Source organism: Panthera tigris, chromosome B2 (assembly GCF_018350195.1).
Source record: "Panthera tigris isolate Pti1 chromosome B2, P.tigris_Pti1_mat1.1, whole genome shotgun sequence".
Taxonomy (NCBI): domain Eukaryota; kingdom Metazoa; phylum Chordata; class Mammalia; order Carnivora; family Felidae; genus Panthera; species Panthera tigris.
The window spans coordinates 35,376,580-35,395,874 of NC_056664.1; the positions used below are offsets into that span (position 1 = coordinate 35,376,580).

General features: G+C 55.3%; 1 protein-coding gene across 2 annotated transcripts; it reads right to left on the reverse strand.

Annotated features, from left to right (window-relative positions):
- Positions 1 to 616: 616 nt before the first annotated feature.
- Positions 617 to 19,035, reverse strand: MTCH1 (mitochondrial carrier 1). 2 transcript variants are annotated; one of them, XM_015538882.2, is made up of 12 exons: positions 18,689 to 19,035; positions 14,789 to 14,873; positions 10,866 to 10,972; positions 10,248 to 10,325; positions 9,810 to 9,867; positions 9,411 to 9,462; positions 7,793 to 7,852; positions 5,272 to 5,365; positions 3,144 to 3,191; positions 2,875 to 2,942; positions 2,521 to 2,596; positions 617 to 1,458 (listed from the first exon to the last, which is right to left on the reverse strand). In XM_015538882.2, exons 1-12 carry the CDS (start codon positions 19,007 to 19,009, stop codon positions 1,387 to 1,389), a joined length of 1,119 nt encoding a protein of 372 aa, XP_015394368.2. In that variant the 5' UTR covers positions 19,010 to 19,035; the 3' UTR covers positions 617 to 1,386. The 2 variants fall into 2 exon arrangements, with proteins under 2 accessions (XP_015394368.2, XP_042842170.1); XM_042986236.1 differs by having other exon boundaries at positions 5,221 to 5,365.
- Positions 19,036 to 19,295: the final 260 nt, after the last annotated feature.

The window sequence follows — 19,295 nt, forward strand, 5'->3', positions numbered from 1 at the left end:
CAAAAACATCCCAGGGGCCTTCCCGTCCCTGTGAGAAGCAGGACCACGGTCACCAGACCCCAACTCTCTGAAACCAGTCCTCTAGAACAAGGGCAGAGAAACACTCGGGGAACTCAGCTGGTATTCAAGCCCCATCAGATGGAAGCCCATGGTCCCCAGAGGCCAGCAGGTTCCATTTGTAAGTTTTGGGGGTTTATAAACCCCAGCACCGGGCAGACAAACTGAAGGGAGATCCGCCTTTACCAGAGAAGACAGAGCTTGGCGCTTTAGCTGGGCCCGTGTCTACCCCTTCTGCTGTAACCACGCCAAATGACTCTTGATAAAACCCAAGAATGTCATCCGCAAACCGTGCTGAGGCGACAGGGGTTTGGGTGGAACATTTTCTGAAGCTGGGAGGGCCTCTCCAGGCGATGGCTTAAGTGTCCAACTTCGGCTCAGGTCAGGATCTCACCGTTCGTGAGTTCGAGTCCCACGTCGGGCTCTGTGCTGACAGCTCAGAGCCTGGAGCCTGCTTTGGATTCTGTGTCCCGCTCTCTCTCTGCCCCTCCCCTGCTCACACTCTCTCAAAAGTAAATAAAAATTAAAGAAATTAAAAAGAACGGACTCTCCACAAAACTCCAAATCACCACCGATACATTTATTTGAGGGAGAAAAGGTCAAATCTTACCGGGAACTTTTAAACCGAATAGTACGAGAGACACTGACCTGCCTAACTTCTGGGTGTTCACAACTGCACAGGTAACCAGATCCTGCATGTGAGGCATCACCATTAAACCGACGAGCATTTGATGAGGGAGACACACTCTGAGCAGTCACATGATTTCCCATTCAGAAGGTGCCCGCCTCGGCATCAGAAAAGTAGTGTTGAGAAGAACGAAGGCAGAACGTGGCAAGGGCTTTCTCGCACAGGCCTAGACATGATGGCGGCCTCATGAAAGCGGATCCCGCCGTATTTACAAAGCAGGGGGGGCAACGCTCCCAGCTGAGGCGCAGGATGAGGCTGGGGCAGACGAGGGTATGAGTGGGGGGGTGGGAGCTGACCCCGTGAGCCTTTTCCCATCCTACCTGGGCCTCCACTAGCCATTCTCTGGCCCCCTTCACAAGGCAGACTTGGCACGTGAGCGAAGGAAGGGGATTGTGCCCGAATGCCCTAGGCCTGCCCCACCCTCCCCGGACCTAACAGGTAACCAATCCACTGGGTGCAGCCTCACCCCCACCCAACCCCCACTTCTGGACAGACGCACGGTAAATACGGAAACCGAAGCCCAGCTGGCTGGAGCACATCTAGGTGTTGTTGGGTTGGACTCATCTGACAGGTGCCCGACACGGTCAGGCCCCACCCCCGGTGGCCAGGCTGACGCAGCATGTTTTTTCAGGCGATTCAGGTTACTCCAGGGCAAAGCACGATCCTGAGGACACCCGGCGGAAAAGCAAGCTGGAGCCACGGAAAAGCTGGCCCTGGATTGGAAGCAACAGTCAGGTCAGTGAAAGGGGCCACCAAGCTTCTCATCCTGCCCCTGAGCAAGGCCAGCAGGGGACAAGAGAGGGTCCAGCAGCTCAGAGACCCCAGGGTCAGGCAGGGGTGGAGGGCGCAGGCTTGCAATCCTAGAGGGCAGTGTCAGAATATGCCACGTGCTGAGGCACGAGGGAGCGGACTGCCTCACGTCACAGGGTGTCCAATGTCGCTGGGGCTACTCAGCAGGAAACCCCCATAGAGGAGACTCGCTGCCCTCTGGCTTCAGACACTTCGGGGACTCCCTAATGCCCATGCGATGTGACGTAGACCTGACGGGAGCCGCTGGGAAGAACTGTGTCTCTTGCTCCCTTGCTTCCTCCCACCTGTCCTCTTCTCGATCCTGAGGCCCGTCAGTGTGCCGGCTCCTCCCCAGACTGCTGCCCCACTTTGCTTTGAGGCAAACCAAGGCTAGGAAAAGGCAAGGATCTGCCCTGAACCAGACACCTGGATCCTTGACCTCTGGGCCCAAGGGCTGCAGCCCAGCAAGAGGGTGCCTGGGCAGAGAACATGAAATCCCAAGACGGGCACCCTCGCCGCATGGCCCAGTTCAAGCCTCGGGTTCTCCTGGACACCAGGGATGACCCACAGAAGGGAGGGGTCAGCCTCGGACACAGCAGCTGCTCGTCAGAAGTGCTCCTGGCCGCTGCGTTGTCAGCCGTGTTACTCGAGGTCTAAGGTCCTGGGCTTCAGGTTCACCACCTACCCCATGGGCTCCCTCACAGAATGAGTCTTTAAAAGTTGAGGAAGAAAAGGAGACGGTGTCTAAAGTAAAATCTATAAGCAAATTCAGATCTAATGACCTCACATCTTTTCTAAAATAAAGTGAAAATTTAACGAAGATGCCTTACGCCAAAGGTCTCCGTTCTTTATCCTCCCTACTGACAACACTGGACCCCAGGACGATCCCTTGTCTTCCCACACAGCGTCAAGTCCACAAAACCGTCTCACCTGATTGACGTGGGGGAAGAGCGGGGGGAACCTCCTCTGTTAGGAGCTTTGCCTACCTGCACACTCAGGTATTTCCAGCAGTGGATCCAAGATTTGAACACGGGGGAATACGGGGGGAGCCCGGCCTGCAGCCTGCCCAGGAAGGAGAGCACGTCAGCCCCACTGAACAACGGGAGACGGATCAGCCAAGGGACAGGAGGTCTCAAGGGGTGGCCCGGAGCTGCCACCACCCACCTCCTGAATCCCAGATTCATCCCCAAGGGGGGCAGTGAATCCCAGAGGACGCCAGGATACCGGGGGCCCAGCCTACACACAGAGCAGTCGGGAGAAAGCAGAGCACCGGACAGCCTCAGCTGGACCGCCACCCCCACGGTCCTGGCAGGGTGCCGGGGGGAGGGGTGCACACCTACCCGCAGTTGTTCACAGCCATGAGGTCACCGACCAGCAGGAAGGGGTAGGTCAGCATGCTCACCGCAATCTGAGATCCGGGGAGACATGAATGGCAGCGACCCCACCACCGCCACCAGCCCGTACCCCGGCCCAGGGAGCGAGGACACGCTGTCCCCACACCCTACACCCAGGCCTGCCTCCAGCCACCATTAGAGCTGGCTTCCCAAGCCCAACCCAGGCCCACAGGGCAGCGGAAAGGGCAGTGGGCTGAGCAGCTGGCTCGACTTACCCCCATCACAAATTTGGTATAGCTCCGGATGGCCAGGGCCTGGCTGAACTGGAGGGACAAGAAAGGGAGACCGGTTTGCTACAGGTACCTCGGGATGCAGACTTCAGACAAGCACCCTCGCCCCATGCTACCTGGTCTGCGGCCCCCCCACCTCACCCTGCACACCGGCCTCACACACCCTCTGGGCTCGATTCCTTGCACACTGCTGCACAGTGTTCCCTTTTAGGGCCCACCAGTGGCTTCTGTGGCCTTGTAGTCAGAGCCAAGGGCAGCTCTGAGAGACAGAAGTGGGGTAAGTGGACTGACAAGGCTTTGGAGAGCCCACCAGGGATGGTGAGGAGCACAGGTGCAGGCCACGTAAATGGGATCACTGGCCACTGGCCTGTGCACCCCAACGAGCCGTGAGTTCCAAGGGCGTGGCCTGGGTCTGCCTCGATCAGTGTCCAGGGCTTGGCACACAGTCGGTGGTCAGCAGGTGGACGAAAAGACAGACACCCCCCCTGAACTCCCCAGACACAGAATCCTGGTCCTGCAGCAAAAGGCGAGGGGGAACTCGAAGCCTACTGCTACCCTCCCACCTTAGCAAAGTCTCACCCTCTTCCGAGTCCCAACACCTGAATTCTTTGCCCAGGGGACGGCCCCTCGCTAGGAAGGGTGACTACCTGTGCCTAGGGTTCCTGGGGCGTGGCCATACTGCCAGGCGGATGCTTGCGTGGCTGCCTCACAGGCAACCTCGCCTTGGCCTTTAAGCCACACGCAGAAGAGCGCTCGCAAAGCCCTTCCCGCGACGCTGGTGACTGCCTGTGCTGGTGGTAAGTGCGGCAGCCCCTGGTCAAACACCCGCCCACCTGGACTCGGGGGAAACCCTCCAGCTGTGGGCCACCCCTCCCCCCCACTAAGATGCCCCGGCTGTCCCCGCCTTGCTCTGCACGTGACAGCAGCAACACGACGCCCGCCCTCTCCCCAAGGCCCTGAGAAAGGGCAGGGCCCTGGGTGTGTGCCACTCTGACTGCAAGTGGGAGCTGGCCTCCAGGGAGCTTTAGGAACCTGCTTACGCTGAAAGGCCAGCGAGACTCACCTACCCAAGGCCAGCCCTGGTTTCCCTGAGCAGAGGCTCTCAGCTGGGGCGGGACATTCTTCACCACACGACACACGCCCAGACACAGACATATGCAGGCTATGAACCCCCACCCCCACCACGAGGTGGTTCTGACAGACAGGCCCCCAGCCCGCCTATCCTCCTGGGGCTGGCAATCCCTGCTCTTAGCGTGTCTGGCTACTTGCCCATCACTGCTCCCCAGCTCAACCTGGTTCAGGCAGAACCTGTCAACCCACCAGGTCCCCAGACACCTTTCTGAAACAAGCGCCTTTTACAAGGATCAAAGCCTCCTCATGCTTGACCTAGCCTGCTGAGGTCTGTGCAGACCAGGCTGTATGGACCACTGCTAACAAAAGAGTGGGGTGTGCCTATAAGGTATACTTCCTAGCCGAAGTAAAAAAACCTCGAGGCGGGAGGAAGCACCCTCAGCCGAGCACAGGGAAAGACCCAGTCCCAGCCCTGCTGAGTCCTAGCCCAGTGCCTCTGGAGAGCCTCTCAATCTTTGGGTCTCAACTTCTCTACCAGTAAAATGGGACATTACACCTGCCCTGTTCCTTTCACAAATGGGGTGCTGTTGGGATCAAATACCATAATGTTCACAAAAGAGTGAACGTTAAGCATGAAACATGAAGCAAAAGTTAGAGGGTTATTAGCTGGTCTGTGTCCTGATTTCCTGATTCCTACTTGGATCATTTCCTCGGATAAGCTGGGATCCGTTTTATTTCTAAAACTGCCCAAGGACATGCATTCCATGAACTCCTCCAGGTCTGGTTGCGGATCTTGAATCTCCTCTCTGGAGCCCACTCTCCCCAGAAGCAAAGCTGCCCCCGGGACAATGAGAGGCCCTCTTAGGCCACTCCCCAGAGAATCCCTAGCCCTCAGGACCTTGGTGCTCAGATCCCAGAGTCCTCGAGTCTGCCCCTGACCCTGGGCATCAGCAGTACACGGAAAGATTGACAAGTCCTTGTTCCAACCAACCTGGGAACCTGGATTCTGGTCGTTTCCCAGCCCCCCTGGGGTGTCACTCACGCTGTCATCCACCAGGTAGGCATTGATGAAGTGGGCCAGCAGGTTACAGCCCCACAAGAAAACCACATCTCCAAGGAGGTGAGGGATTAAGCCGCTAAAAAACAAGGTGAGCAAAGATGAGCAGGGGAGGGAGGGGAACATTTCTTGGGGGCTCCACGCCCAAGAAGGAGGCAGGGATGTTCCAAGCTGAAAACTTCAGCATAGCCAAAAGTACCGCCTCAGGACAACAGCCCGCAGGGGCCATGTGGGCCAGTGGCTACCCACGCCAGGAAGGCAGTGTGCTTTTCTCCGTGGGGGTGTCACACACCACATCTGATGCCAGTAAGTCTGCGGTCTCACAAGTGGTTTTCAAACTACAGAGGCGCGGCCTCAAGATGTGAATGTTGCTAAATCTGGGATTTTCAAATGCAGATTATGAAACAGGGTCTACACATTGATAGTTTTCTCCTGGCCTCTTTACCTAATCAACTCTCACAAAGCACTCTGCTCCATGCATCTGTTGTCTTCACCCCTAGAATGTTCCATTGAAGCCATTCCATACAAGCTTTTGCAAAGAGGACTGACAGTTAAAATGATGGCCTTTAGAATTAAACAGCTCTACAAAATGTGATGGAAGGTTCCTAAGATACGGTGCAGAGGGCAAAAAGCCAGATTGAGATCAATAGGTCCTGCGTGCTATTTGTGGGGTTTTTTTTTTAATGTTTATTTATTTACTTTGAGAGAGAGAGTGCATGTACATGCGAACGTGAGGAGAGGAGCAGAGAGAGAAGGAAAGAGAGAGAATCCCAAGCAGGCTCTGTGATATCAGTACAGAGCCTGACGTGGGGCTCGAATCCAAGCTTTTCAAATATTTTGAAATAATGTCCTTAATATCTAAACATGCAAACACGTTAAAAAAAAAAAACACAAGTTAAAAACAAAAAAAAGACAGGGACACCTAGGTGGCTCAGTCAGTTAAGCATCTGACTCGGTTTTGGCTCAGGTCATGATCTCACGGTCCGTGGGTTTGAGCCCCATATCAGGCTCAGTGCTGACAGCTGGGAGCCTGGAGCCTGCTTCGGATTTTGTGTCTTCCTCTCTCTCTGCCCCACCCCTGCTCACGGTCTGTCTGTCTCTCTCTCAAAAATAAACACTAAAAAAATGTTTTTAATGTTTCAAAAAATATTTGCAAAGCTCAAAAAAATGTATATTGAAGGGACGTGACTAAAATGAACTTCAAGAATGCCATCTGCAATCTTGCTGCCCCGACCTGTGCTCAGACTAACCACTCACATAAGCTTTGGTGCCTCCTCAGTCCTGTAACACATATGTATCACCTGGTCTGCAAATATGTGATAAACAGAAGAACCCAATGAGCAAGCGTGTGTTGTGTCAGAAGCTCTTCACACACCAGAAGAGGACCACAGAGTGAGTATGAAAACAGCCAGAGGTGGGGCCATGTAGTTTTACGGTCTGATGTACCAGTCACACAATCAAATATTCATTTTACTTACACACACACACACACCTGAATATAGGAGTGTGTGAGTGTGTGTATAGATCAAGGTTTTTCAATCCTGGCACTATTGACACTTAGGGACAAATAATTCTTTGTCTTGGGGGGCCGATCTCTGCGTTGCAGGATGTTTATTTTAGCAGCATCCCTGGCCTCTACCCACTAGATGCCAACTGTGACAAGCAAAAGATGTCTCCAGACATGACCAATGTCCCCTGGAGGCAAAAATCACCCCTGGTGAGAACCATTTATTATATATTACATATGCGCGCACGCGCACACACACACACACACACACACACACACACACACACCTACATGGTCGTCTCTTGGTTACATGAGAGATCCTGCATAAAAACTCCTGACCAACTATAAAGCCACAATGAACAGAGGACTCCGTGCTTAGACACGTATGTCACTGCCAAGGTCTTAACAAGGCCAAACAAAAGCCACATGTCAGGCTTGGCTCTTGGGTCTGCTTGTGGTTTATTCTGTCTGGACACAGTCTTTTTGGTCTTTCTCTTTTACATGTGAACTAAGGCGGAGGCAAGACAGTGAGGAGGGCAGGGATCCGCGGTCCTCGGGAGATCACGTGCCCTGCCTCTGGCTGCTCCGCACAAACACAGGCTCAGCAGAGCCGGGTTTCCCGACTTTTCAGGAGAAGCCAGAAGTATGGATTGCCATGTGGAATACCCTAGATAGAGTGCCCTGGCTCCTGAAGATCGGCCTCAGGGCAAATGGACGGGGTCTGGGGGAGGGGCCCGTCAGTCCCTCTCCGCAGCGTGCAGGACACGCAGTACCATTTCTGTGTGAGCCGTGATCTGCAAAGGGCGGGATGGCATCGGTCCTGACAATCCTTGGCTCACGCGAGCCCCAGGGCTGCACGGAGCCAGAATGCAGCTATGCAGGCAGGACGGAGCCCAGTGGTTAGTCTGAGCCTGGCAGCTACAGCCTGGGAGGTTGAGAACGTGTCTGTTAGTAGAGCCACGCCACGTGGCCAGCTATGGGGTACAGAAACTCACGTACACAAAGAATCCCAGCAGCCCCTCCTCTTTGAAAATCTTCCCGATGGAGCTCAGCACGCCGCTGTGAAGAAGGCAAGACAGGGGTACGAGGTCACCCAGTCACTGTGGAGAAGACCACCCCTGGGGGGTGGGGGGGGGTGGGGGAGAGGAGAGGAGAGCCCACCATCCCTGCTCAAAGCCATCCAGTCCGGGCTGGGATGCAGAGAGGAGATTCTGTGTTACCAGGCAGAAACCAAGTGGAGAAGATTAGAGAGAGCTCTCGTCTAGGAGTGAGGGGCACTGACACAGTTCACGGGGATGGGAAACCCACTCACCCCAGGATAGGAGCCTAACGGTTCTCTACTACTGCCTGCTGTGGATCTGGAATTTGGGAATTGGCCTCCAGTCTGGGCTGCTGCAAAGGTAACGGGACCTTCTCCTGCCTGGCCCTAGTGCCTATCCCTGGCTCAGCAGCCTTCCAGCAGAGAAGACTGCATGCCTGACAGCGTGAGAGCAGGAGGGGTGGCGAGCGGGGAACCACCTGCCCAGAGGGCAGAGAAGGAACCTGAGGCAGAAGGTCCTGTAGCAGAAGGCCCCGATGCAGCCTGGGAAAAGTCACCTGGCCCTCCCCAGCAGGCGCTTGGAGATCAAAGGACAGGCTGGCATCAGGTATGAAACGCAAAGCAGGCTTAAGAGCCGCAAAGCAGGCTTAAGAGCAATCTCTACGACTTGTGGCTCGCAATGCGAAGTGGCCTATCCTGAGCAGAGGCCCTACAAAGCCTAAGTGGCAGGGGAAGTTTAACAGAGAGACGATGGGAGCCGAGGTTGCTCCCAAGTCACCCAGCCCTGCCAGGCCCCCAGCCCTTCTTCTTGGCCACTGGGGCTCTGAGCCAGACCATCCCCTCCTGGTCGTGTCTACCAACCTCGCGGTTTCATTTTGGGAGAATGGGCCAACCTCCCATTAGTGAACCTCAAATGAGGCCATGGCAGCCGAGTTGCCTGGGGAAGCGGCCCCACAGGACAGCTGCCGGAAACAACTGAAGCCAGGAGATAAGAGTCTTGGGAAGGGTAACAGAGATGTGTCCTCCTGCCACGTGCCTCTAGGATCTGCCTGCTGTCCTCCACGGGGTTTCGTGGGGCAAGGAGGACAGGAGGGCATAACCGTCCCGGGGAAGAGCTCTGTCCACACAGCTCTGCCCCCACGGCACTGAGCTCACTGCGGGCCCGGCAGATGCCGGGAGGTATTCGGTAAGCAAGCAATGGAGTGGGCCCCCGCCCACAGGGTGGAACCACCTCTTAGCAGAAGATGAAACGACCTACAAGTCAGCTCTGTGAGAGCTGGAGAAATGGTTAGGGCAGAACTAGGGGGTCCAGGATGGAACCCTAGTGCAGTCCCAGGTGGCACGGTCCAAGCCAACTCCACTCCCACTCACCCCTCTGCAGGGCAGCCCCGGACATGGGATGGAGGGGAGAAAACGCCCCTGGACACTGTCGATGGCCGCCCACTGCCATGTTCCTCTGAAGCTAGCACGTTAGAACGAGAGTAGAGAAGGGACAGCAACTGACCCCAGCACGGCCTGTCCTGGCAGACTCTGAAGGGTGACAGGACCACTCCTGCCAGTCCTGGAAGAATTACCCACCTGTACTTGGCCTCCCGTCCCACAAACTGGACCATGCAGCGCATTGAGATGACTGAGGAAAAAGAAACACACGCAGGTAATGTCGTGGCCAAAACCCAGGGCACCCAGCTGTGGGGTGCCCGGTGCAGCGGCCGCTGCCCAAGGCCTGTGTCAGAGCGCAGCAGGGGAGGAGGGCCTCTGGGATTTCCCCGTCGTACCCCGTGACCACAGCATCCCATTTCTTCTTGCCCGGGAAGGGCCCCTGCTCCCTGTGGCCAGGACTCCCTGCCAATCTCTCCTCAGTGCGGTTCCGGGGGAACACCCCACCCCACTACACTTCCCAGGGCTCTACCGCCGCCAGCTTCAGTCCACAAGGGCTTATCCCACAGGTGAGAGGCAGTCTCTAAAGGGGTGGCTCACCGTGCAGGGGGTGGGCCAGCATGCGGGACACGCACTGCATCATCATCTCGTAGGAGGTCTGGAAGAGAGCAGAGGGCAGGGACTTGGTCTGGCCTCTCTCTCGAATGGGCCCTCAAGGGGAACACAAGCTCTTACAATGGACAAACTGGGATCCCACAGCCCCCGATGGGGCCAGTCTACCTCGGATAGCCCCACCTGTCACCCACCCCCCATTTCCTCCGCCCAGGGGTGCGGCTGGGTCTCAGGCCAGGCCCCATGATGGCTGACAGGCTTTCTGGGATTCCTTGCAATGGCCATGTCGGGGCTCCTTCCATGTCCCACCCTATCCATGCGGAGTGAAGAGCCAACCCTGTCTCTTCAATGACCTGTCCAACTCGGCAGTGAGAAACAATCAGACTCCCCTCCGGGGCCTGTCCCTCTCCGACCCCAGATGCCCACCTCCTTCACCACTTTCTTCAGGGAAGTCTTCATGTCGTCCTTGTTGGAGACCTGCTCGATCTCATCCGGAGGGAAAACCTGAGGTACAAAAACAAAGGAGTGGGGCGCCCGGCTGACGCAGTTGGTGGAGCATGTGACTCTTGATCTCAGGGTCGTGGGTTCTAGTCCACGGTTGGGCATAAAGCTTACTTAATTAAAAACAAGAACAAAACCCCCAAAACCCAAAAAACTTTGCCAAAAGCAAAGTTCAGCTATGCCTCCTCAATGTAACTCTTAAGGGACAGGAATGGCAGGAATCAGCTCCTACTATTTTCCCTGCAGCTAGGTTCACCTCTGGTAACCCCAGGGCTGGAGCTTGGCGGGGGTGGGGGAGGGGACCCCTCTCCCCCCACCTGCGGTCACAGCTTGTCACAGCTGGGGGAAAGCAGGAGGAATAGGGACGGGAAACTTCCCAATCAAGGAGGTGTTGACGCACCAGGGTCTGGAGCCTGGCTATGGCGCCTGGGTGTCCCCTGGGAAAGGAGAAACCGGACCAGTGCACATGGCTGCCTCTGAGGCCACCAGGGAGCTTGGGGAGAACCTCAGGCAACCGATCCTGGCTTTGCCCCCCAGGCTCACCTTCTTCATACTGCCCCGGGTCACAGTGGAGAGGGCATTGGACATCAGTCGGGGGCTCAGGCCTCGGAACAGCCCTATCTTCCCATCCACCTGCACGATGTACTTGGCTACAAGAAAGCAGAGGTGGCAGTGTCACATCCCCTGCCCCGACAGACCCACCCCCGGTCACAGTCACACCCAGACCAGATGCAGCCTGTCCCTCAGCACATGCTGACTTGGGTCACGGAAGGGGGCAGCTGTCCAAAGCCCACAAGCAATCAGGCCCCAACCCCAGAGTCTTCTCTAGCCCATTTCTTTTTGTAAAACCTTCAAAATGTATTTTTGCCAAAGACACAAATTTTTGTTTTAAGTTTGAAAAATCGACTTGGCAAACTCAGCTAGTGTTTCAACTCAGCAACTTAACTGCTACAACCCACAAACCAATTCTGTTGCTTATAAAAGGAAATGTTTCTCTTGGGGTGCCTGGCTGGCTCAGTTGGAGGCACGTGCGACTTCTGATCTAGAGGTTGTGAGTTCGAGCCCCACACTGCGTGTAGAGATGACTAAATCATTAATTAAGAAACAGTTTTTCTTGGGGGAGAGAAAAAAAGGAAAAAGAGTGCCCGCAGGCAATGATGAAGTTTGCAACTTAAGGGAGGAAAAAGGAAAAACTCCCAGAAGAAAGGCTCAAGAATGTCCCCTGAGCATACCAGGAAGAGGACCACCCTTACCCTGTGCTGCACCCAGGCCCCACCTTAGTACCTGTTAGCATTTATGACTCACAGCAGGGGATGAGGTGGGGAAACAACATAGCTAGTGGAGAAGTAACAGGCACCAATGAACTATTCTAGAGAAAAAACTTAAGCAGTCAGGGAAGGTAGACCCTACCTGTATGAATCAGTGTTTTTTCATTAGGATCTCTAAAAGGATACCTCTCTTAATGTTTCATTATTTTTTTTTAAGTTTTTTATGTACTTTGAAAGAGAGCGAGCGAGCACGAACAGGGGAGGGGCAGAGAGAGGGAGAGAGAGAATCCAAGCAGGCTCTGCACTGTCAGCATGAAGCCGGCCACGGGGCTTGAACTCACGAACTGTGAGATCATGACCTGAGCTGAAACCAAGAGCTAGAGGCTTAACCTACTGAGCCACCCAGGCGCCCCGGGATTTTATGTTTTTAAGTAATCTCTATACCCAACGTGGGACTCGAACTTACAACCTCAAGATCAAGAGTCGCATGCTCTACCGACTGAGCTAGCCAGGGGCTCCAATGTGTCATTATTTTAGTATCAACTTTTAAACTACGATCATTTTTTTTTTTTAAACCTGCACACCTAGAAGCTAGCAGAACTTTCACTGTGCTCCCCTTCCAGACCTGACTTCAGCTCCTTAGCACCACGCAGTGGCAGGAACCGGCAAATGCACCTTTCTCTCCACTGCAACATGTCTGCCAACCCAGCATTTCAATGTCGCTGCTAGAAAGGGCTCATGGTGGGGCCGGGAGCACCTGTTCCCTGCATATTTAGCTTCCTGAGATAGGGGTGGGACTGGAAAGAGAAGAGTAGGAGGGGACAGGACACTGGGTGACACAGCAGGGTGCCCTGCTTCAGAGTGAACCAGGGGAAGAAAGGTTTATTTTGAGGGAGGGGAGCTCCAGCCAGCAAGAGAGAGCCAGGTAGGAAAAAGTCTTAGAGGGATCATGAGTGAGTCACTTAACCTCTTTCTAGCTGATCTGCCCACCAGTAAAAAAGGAGCAGGAACTCCTGTTTCTCAGAGCAGAGGAAGGCAGGCAAAAATTCCTCCAGGGGCCTTTGTGGGCCCAGAAGGTCCCACAGCCGGCCAGGGGCTCCGTCACGCCATGGTTTCTCTCCAGGAATTTCATTGTTACACCAAAGAATGTCACGACAGCTATGGCACTTTCCAACATGACATGGGGAGGAGTAGATGTTGTCCAGACAGCATCTAGACATGCAGACAGCTGAGCCCCCTCCCTGACGGGAGAGCAGGCAGGGTGTCTAAAGCGGCTTAACGGGCATCTGTTTACAACATCTGGACTGAAACAACATTTACACACGCGGCGTGAGCAGGGGCACCTCAGAGCTCTGCTCATCTCTGCAAGAGGCAAAATGTGGGTCAAGACCCCTCTACCGTGAGACCTTCCGGGAATGACTGTGTGACACAAGTAGAGACAGTCTGGGCTCTGACCTGAGGTCCCTCATTCGGCTAGAGCGTGCGTAGAGGCCACAATGGAGGGGCTGGCAGCCGGCCACGCTGGCTTCCCACAAACCCAGTGTTAGCTTTGTACACTGGCTTTCCTGTGCCTACTTCTGGGCCTTCTCCCTCCCCCCTTCACTGACGGTTTTTAAATAAAAACAAATACGGACACACTTCCCCACAAAATGATATGTTCTGCCTGGCCCTAGACTACTCAATGTCATGGTGGCAAAAATGGAAGACAAACAGGACATCAGATTCTGCCAAGAGTGTGTGAAATTTAAAAAAGGTGACAGGAGGCAAAACCACAGGTTATTCAGCAGCAAGATTTTCAGGGGCGCCTGGGTGGCTCAGTCGGTTGAGCATCTGACTTCGGCTCAGGTCGTACTCTCATACTGAGTTGGAGCCCCACATCTGGCTCTCTGCTGTCAGCGCAGGCCCTGCTTCGGATCCTCTGTTCCCCTCTTTCTCTGCCCCTTCCCGTTCACACACGCATGCACACTCAAGCTGTCTCTCTCTCTCAAAACACACACAAAGAAAGGTGGGGTGCCTGGGTGGCTCAGTCGGTTGAGCATCTGACTTCAGCTCAGGTCATGATCTCGCCATCTGTGAGTTCGAGCCCCGCGTCGGGCTCTGTGCTGACAGCTCAGAGCCTGGAGCCTGCTTCGGATTCTGTGTCTCCCTCTCTCTCTGCCCCTCCCCTGCTCATGCGCTGTGTCTGTCTCTCAAAAATAAATAAATGCTTAAAAATATATAATTAATTAATTAGAAAAAGATTTTCAGAGAACATTCTAGACTAACCAAACAAGAAAGAAGAGCTGAAGTGGAGGGAGCCTGAGGGTATCAGCCAGCTGGGAACATGGAGAAGCAAGGGCACGTTTAAAGAAGTCTAAGGAGGGTAGGGACTGGGAGAGAGGCAGCGATAATGGGTTTGAAAGGCTTTTGGCCAGCTGGCGCCTGGGGGTCTGGGGACGAGCAGTGGAGGCGGCCAGGTGGGCTCAGGTGGCATTGGACAAGCTCCAGTGTGGCGGGCCGCTGGTGGACAGACCTCCTAGGCAGCAGAGCCACGGAGGGGGCTGGGGGCTGCTTGCCTGAGGGGCCCGGATGAAGAAGCAGACACAGCTTTGCAGACTAGAAGCACAAGGCCAGAGCAGTGAAGCGATCTGCCCGAGCTCGTGCAGCGGGTCGGGGCATGCCAGACGTGAAGCGCAATGCAGCGTGTGCTGGCCGCCCTGTGCCCCCTGTGTGGAGGTGCCTGAGTGGGGTCCACTGCCTGAGGGATGCAGGGGAAAGAGGAGGAAGAAGGAAAAGAACCCAGGAAGCCCCCGACAGGCCTCCTCCTGGACTAAAAGGAAAGTAGGAAAACTGGTAACAGCCCAGACTGCTCAGAAATCAAAAGGAAACCTCCCGGACCCCCCCCCCCCTCAACACTTCCAGGCACAACTTGGAGCGGCAGGGATGACAGGGACCAGTGTCCTGGCCCGGCCCCTCCTGCTGCCTGGGCTGACGGCTGGCAGCTGCTGGCAGAGGAGTTGGCCCAAAGCTGCATTGTTCACCTGCTCCCGCCCCAGCAACCCTGCTGCCTCTGGTCACTCTTTGATCCCCGCCAGTTCTGAGCGTGGGTGTCGCGCTGTCCTGTGTGTTCCCGGGGGGCCAGCTGGGCCTGCTCCCCCTGTGACGTGTGACGCGCTTTTTTTGTCGGCGCGGGCCCTCCTGCCTGGAAAGCACACTCACCATAGGTGAAGAAGCTGGGCAGATAGAGGACCTTCCTCCCCAGCACATTGGTCCCGATGGTGGGGGGCATCGGCTCATGACCCACCTTCAGAATCAACAAATACAAAAGCAAGGTCAGATTCTATGGTGGTCCGGCTCACCGCTTCTCATACCCCAGGCCTCTGCCTCTTCTACAAATTCCAATGCTGCTCTTGCTGGTTTCCCCAGCAAAACATACCAGAAACGTCATCAGAATCTAGAACCGTCAGCATCATGTAAGCTCCCAATGAACGGAAGTGTACAGTCCCAGATCCCTACCCTCTACCATAATCCAAGTCACCCCATCCCCCAACATTCTCACCTTCAAATGCCAGACATTTCCAGTGTTTTTGTGTGCTTCAAACCCTGCACTCATCTCAGAATAAATCTCAGTTAAGTCCCATCTCTGGGCTAAAACTTCAGTCCAACCTCAATCCCCAGTGTGCCAACTCCAAAACACATCCCACCCCCACCTCGGTCTTGAACTTCAGGACAGCTCAGCTCCACCCCAGAGTGCGGCCCACACTCAGGTTCCTTTCTGCACCCAACGCAGACGCTGACAAATCAGTCGCTCTCGCTCCCAGGCCGAGCAAACCGTTACCTCCAAACTCGGCTGCTCCTCAAACAATTCCTCATCTGTATTCTAATCTTGATCACTTCATAGCCCTGTGACAGAATGACCCCCCTCATTTCTGTAGGGCTATCATAATTCTTGCTGTATAGATGCAGGTTATGATGACAGTAGCCATTAAACTCATGGCACGATGGGGGGTGCCGGGGGGAGGGAAGGACATAGCCACCCACACACCTTTGAGGAGGTGGGGTCTCTCTCCTGAAGGGTGAGGCCATTTATTATGCTGCCAACTGATGAGGAGAGAGACTCTGCTGTCAGGGAGAAAGCAAGGTGCCTGGGAGACCAGCACCTGAGTGGAATAGGAGAAGGCCCCTTCCAGGACACAAGCCGTGACCCTCAAAGGAGGCCAGCCAAGCCCCTGCACCACAGCAGCTCCTTTAGGATGAGGAAGGGAGCAGGGATGGCAGAGTTGGGATGTTCTGTCTTAAAAACTGGACTAGGTATGCTTCCAGGGCTTTCCTAGGCTAATTTCCTCCCTTCTTCACCTTAGTCAAGTGTTTTTGAAAGTTCTGGCTGTCCCCTGTCGATGTGATTTTGAGCTACCGGAGAGATTACGGACTATAGATGAAAAACCCTCCACGACGGTGACCTTCTTTAAAAAACAAATTCCAGCCCAGGGGAGTTGAAGGAAAGACATGAGCCAGCTGACCCGTGCAGTGAGCCCTCCCCTGCTAGACCTTTCTCCTGCTTGGATAAACGTTCAAAGGTTCTGACTTAAGTTTTGATTTTGTTCTCTTCGATAGGCGGTATTCCCTTCACACCTTCAACTCCCAAGCGTGAGCTACTATTCTGTTGCTGTCTCCGTCTAGTCACAACTTGGGAGTCCGAGTAATTCCAAGCGCACCTTTAAGTCTGCTGTGTCCCCTCACCCCATAGTCCCCCAGTTTGTTGAGTCTATTTCTTGTGCTTGCACCTGAGATTATGAAAGGCACACATCGCAGCCCTATTCCCCTCATTCTCAAGTTTTCGTTATTTGTGCCCAAGTCCCATTCACCCTATTTCATCCCCAAATCTGTTTCCCCAGTCCCAACCACAGCCAAAGCTGTAACTCTGTATCAGGCACTGGTGGGGCCAGTTCATCACCCTCAAATCCCGAACTCCCGAAACTTAACACAGACGAACCCTGATATGAGGCCCTGCGTTCTTAGTCACTTGATCTAGTCAACCCCCAGACCTGCCACTCCAATCTTGCCACCTGCCCCCTCAAACAGGTTCTGCCTTTTCTGCAAACTGCTGCTGACTCCCGAGCTCTACCTACTAAGGTTTCACCCTGAAACACGTTACACTCAGCACCAGCTGGGTTCAAATCAGATAGACCACCCAAGTGGGCTCACCCATCCTCCCCCACCCAGTGCTTTGGTGTTCCTCATTCCCAATTCCCTCTTCGAATCGCTTGTATTTCAATTTTCTCCTCAAACCAGTAAACCACATCTACCAAGGTCCAAACAATGAACCCTCCCCCCGCCCCTTTCCTTATGCATTTCAGCACCCTCCACTCTACAGACTCTCCTATCTCCCACCCTAAAAACACAACCCTCACCCAATCTCACTCCGTCAGAGGAAAAACTCAGCTCTTGGGACCCTTACTTCTCATCTCGGGTAACAACCAGTTCCAAAGCCCCACTCTCTCTCCCAAACCTGTAATCTCTATTGCTGAAAATACAATCCTAATCCCCCAAATCAAGCAGCCCTCACTCCCAAAACACAACCAAATGCCAGTCCCAATCTCCCCCCACCAGCCATTTCCAAATCTCAGTCACAATTAGACGCTAGTCAGGCACCCTGATGTCCCCGACCGAATCTCCTCATTCCTTGTCATACTCCCGGTCACACCTAAAAACCCCTTGCCCCATTCCTCAGAGCCCAGATTCCAACTGCTCCCATTCCAACCGAACGTCCCCCTCCCCCCCACCAATCTCTCAGCCCAGTTAAAGAGATAGTAAATCTAACACCCATTCGCCTCGACTCAAACCTCAAATCTTGGTTGGTCTCCATCTCAATTTTCACACCCCCGCCCTGCCGCCGTTCCCCTAACTGGAAAATTCTAGGCTAAATCTTCAGTTCCAGTCCAGGCTGGAATCACCCCCATCTAAACAGTGCCTATCTTAGCCACCCACCTAATTCTGCCAAGTGCACCCCCTCCACCCAGCCTCCTTCCAGCTCAATCTCTCTCTCTTTCTCAAGCAGTCCACTTCATCTGCAAGGTCTTGCTGGCCACCACCATATGCCAAGTGCCCCTGCATGGCTCCATTCCAGAGTCATCCCCACCTTGGCCTCAGTTTCTGCCAGCCTCTACCAATCTTGCCACCTTAAGTCCCAACCGCCCCTCCTGCCTAATTCCAATACTTCCATAACCCATCCCCCCCATACAAGGACTGTTGAGTCCCACCTCCCGACCCCAACTGTGACTTTCATTTTCTCTCCCAAGTGCGTCATCCCTTTCTCCCTAAAAGCCTCCTTCTGGCTCCCCTCTCCATAAGAATCGCCATCACACCCCTCCCCCACTGCGTCGCCCTATCTGTTCCCCTCCCTCAAAACGCGTCACCTTGTCCCCTCCTCCCACCAAATCTGTCGTCGCCATCAAACTCATAGCGTTCCCTTGCTAAATCCTCTGCCTTCGCCCTGTCCCACCAAATTCCCTCACCATTAAATCCAACGCCACCTTCTCCTCTCCACCTCCCTCCCCCGAGGCTGATGCTCTTTCTTCCTTCTCTCCTAAATTTTTGGCCCTGGCCTCCAGTCCTTTGTCCCCTCAAACAGCTTTAAATCCATCTCTATCAAATCCAGAGCTCTTGCTCCCCTCTACTCTAAATATGTGCTCTTCATCTAAATACTTTGCTTTGGCCCCCCAATCCTCCTCCCCGCCCATTCGCCAAAACTTCCCGCCCCTCCCCCATTCTGTTGCTTCTTTACTCGCCCCCAAATGCTGCCCCTTTCCTCCAATTCCAAGTTCATCACCTCCCTTCCTTCAACCTCCAAATCCTCTCCTTCATCCCTTCGACCCCTCCCCTGCACCCGCCAAATGCCTTGTTCCTTTCATCCTCTCCCAAATCTGTGGCTTCTATCCCTTCACCCCCAGACCCATCAACGCTTCCTTTCTGTCCCATTCCTTCAGCTCACCAAACCTGCCGTCTTCCGCCCCTCTTCCCAAATCCGTCACCATAGGCTCCCTGCCCCCATCCTCCTCCAGATCCCGGCCTGTCACCTTCACAGCAGCCCCCATCTCCCGACGGCGCCCTGGCCCCCACCTGGATGAGCAGCTTCACATAGAGTAGCGGGTGGCTGAGCGCCGTCACACCAGCGCCCAGCGCCACGAAAAGAGCCTCGGTGGTCGGGGCGTTGTCCCCGGAGCCCAGGCCCCCGGACGCGCCGTCCATCCTGCGGGCGGAAGGCTGCGCCGCGGGTCGAGGGTGGCGCGGGTGTGCACGGTGCGCGGGCGGCGGATCGCGAGCCCGAGCCTCGACCCCCGCCGCCGCTCCGCCGCGAGCTCCCGCTCCTGCTCCGGCTCCCGCCATCCCCGCGGCACCGCCGCGAGCCCAGGGCGCCACTTCCGGGTCCGAAGCCCCCATGGCGCCGGGCGGCGAGGTCACTCCCCGTCACGTGACGGGGGACGCCCCGCCCCTAGTGGCGTAAGGGGGCGGGGCCGGGCCATACCACTCGCGGCTGCGGGGGAGCGCGGCTGTGTGGCGCCGCAGGTGGTACGCGCCGGATGTGGGCCTGGGGCGGGACTGGGGCCTGGACCGTCGCTGGGTTGCAGGCCGGGCGTCAGTGGTCGCGAGCGGCCCGAGCCGCAGGTTCGGAGAGTGTGAAGATTGCCGCCAGCCGGGGCGCTCCCCCGGGAGCCCCCAGGAAGGC

What these genes read in the sequence shown, in the direction of transcription:
- MTCH1 (XM_042986236.1), bottom strand. Translation starts at nt 19,009, where the DNA reads ATGGGGGCTTCGGACCCGGAAGTGGCGCCCTGGGCTCGCGGCGGTGCC. An exon ending in GCTGGCCCACCCCCTGCACG is followed by an intron (nt 9,463 to 9,809) that starts GTGAGCCACCCC and finishes CTTTTTCCTCAG; the next exon opens with TCATCTCAATGCGCTGCATG. An exon ending in GGAAATACCTGAGTGTGCAG is followed by an intron (nt 1,459 to 2,520) that starts GTAGGCAAAGCT and finishes CTTCCAATCCAG; the next exon opens with GGCCAGCTTTTCCGTGGCTC.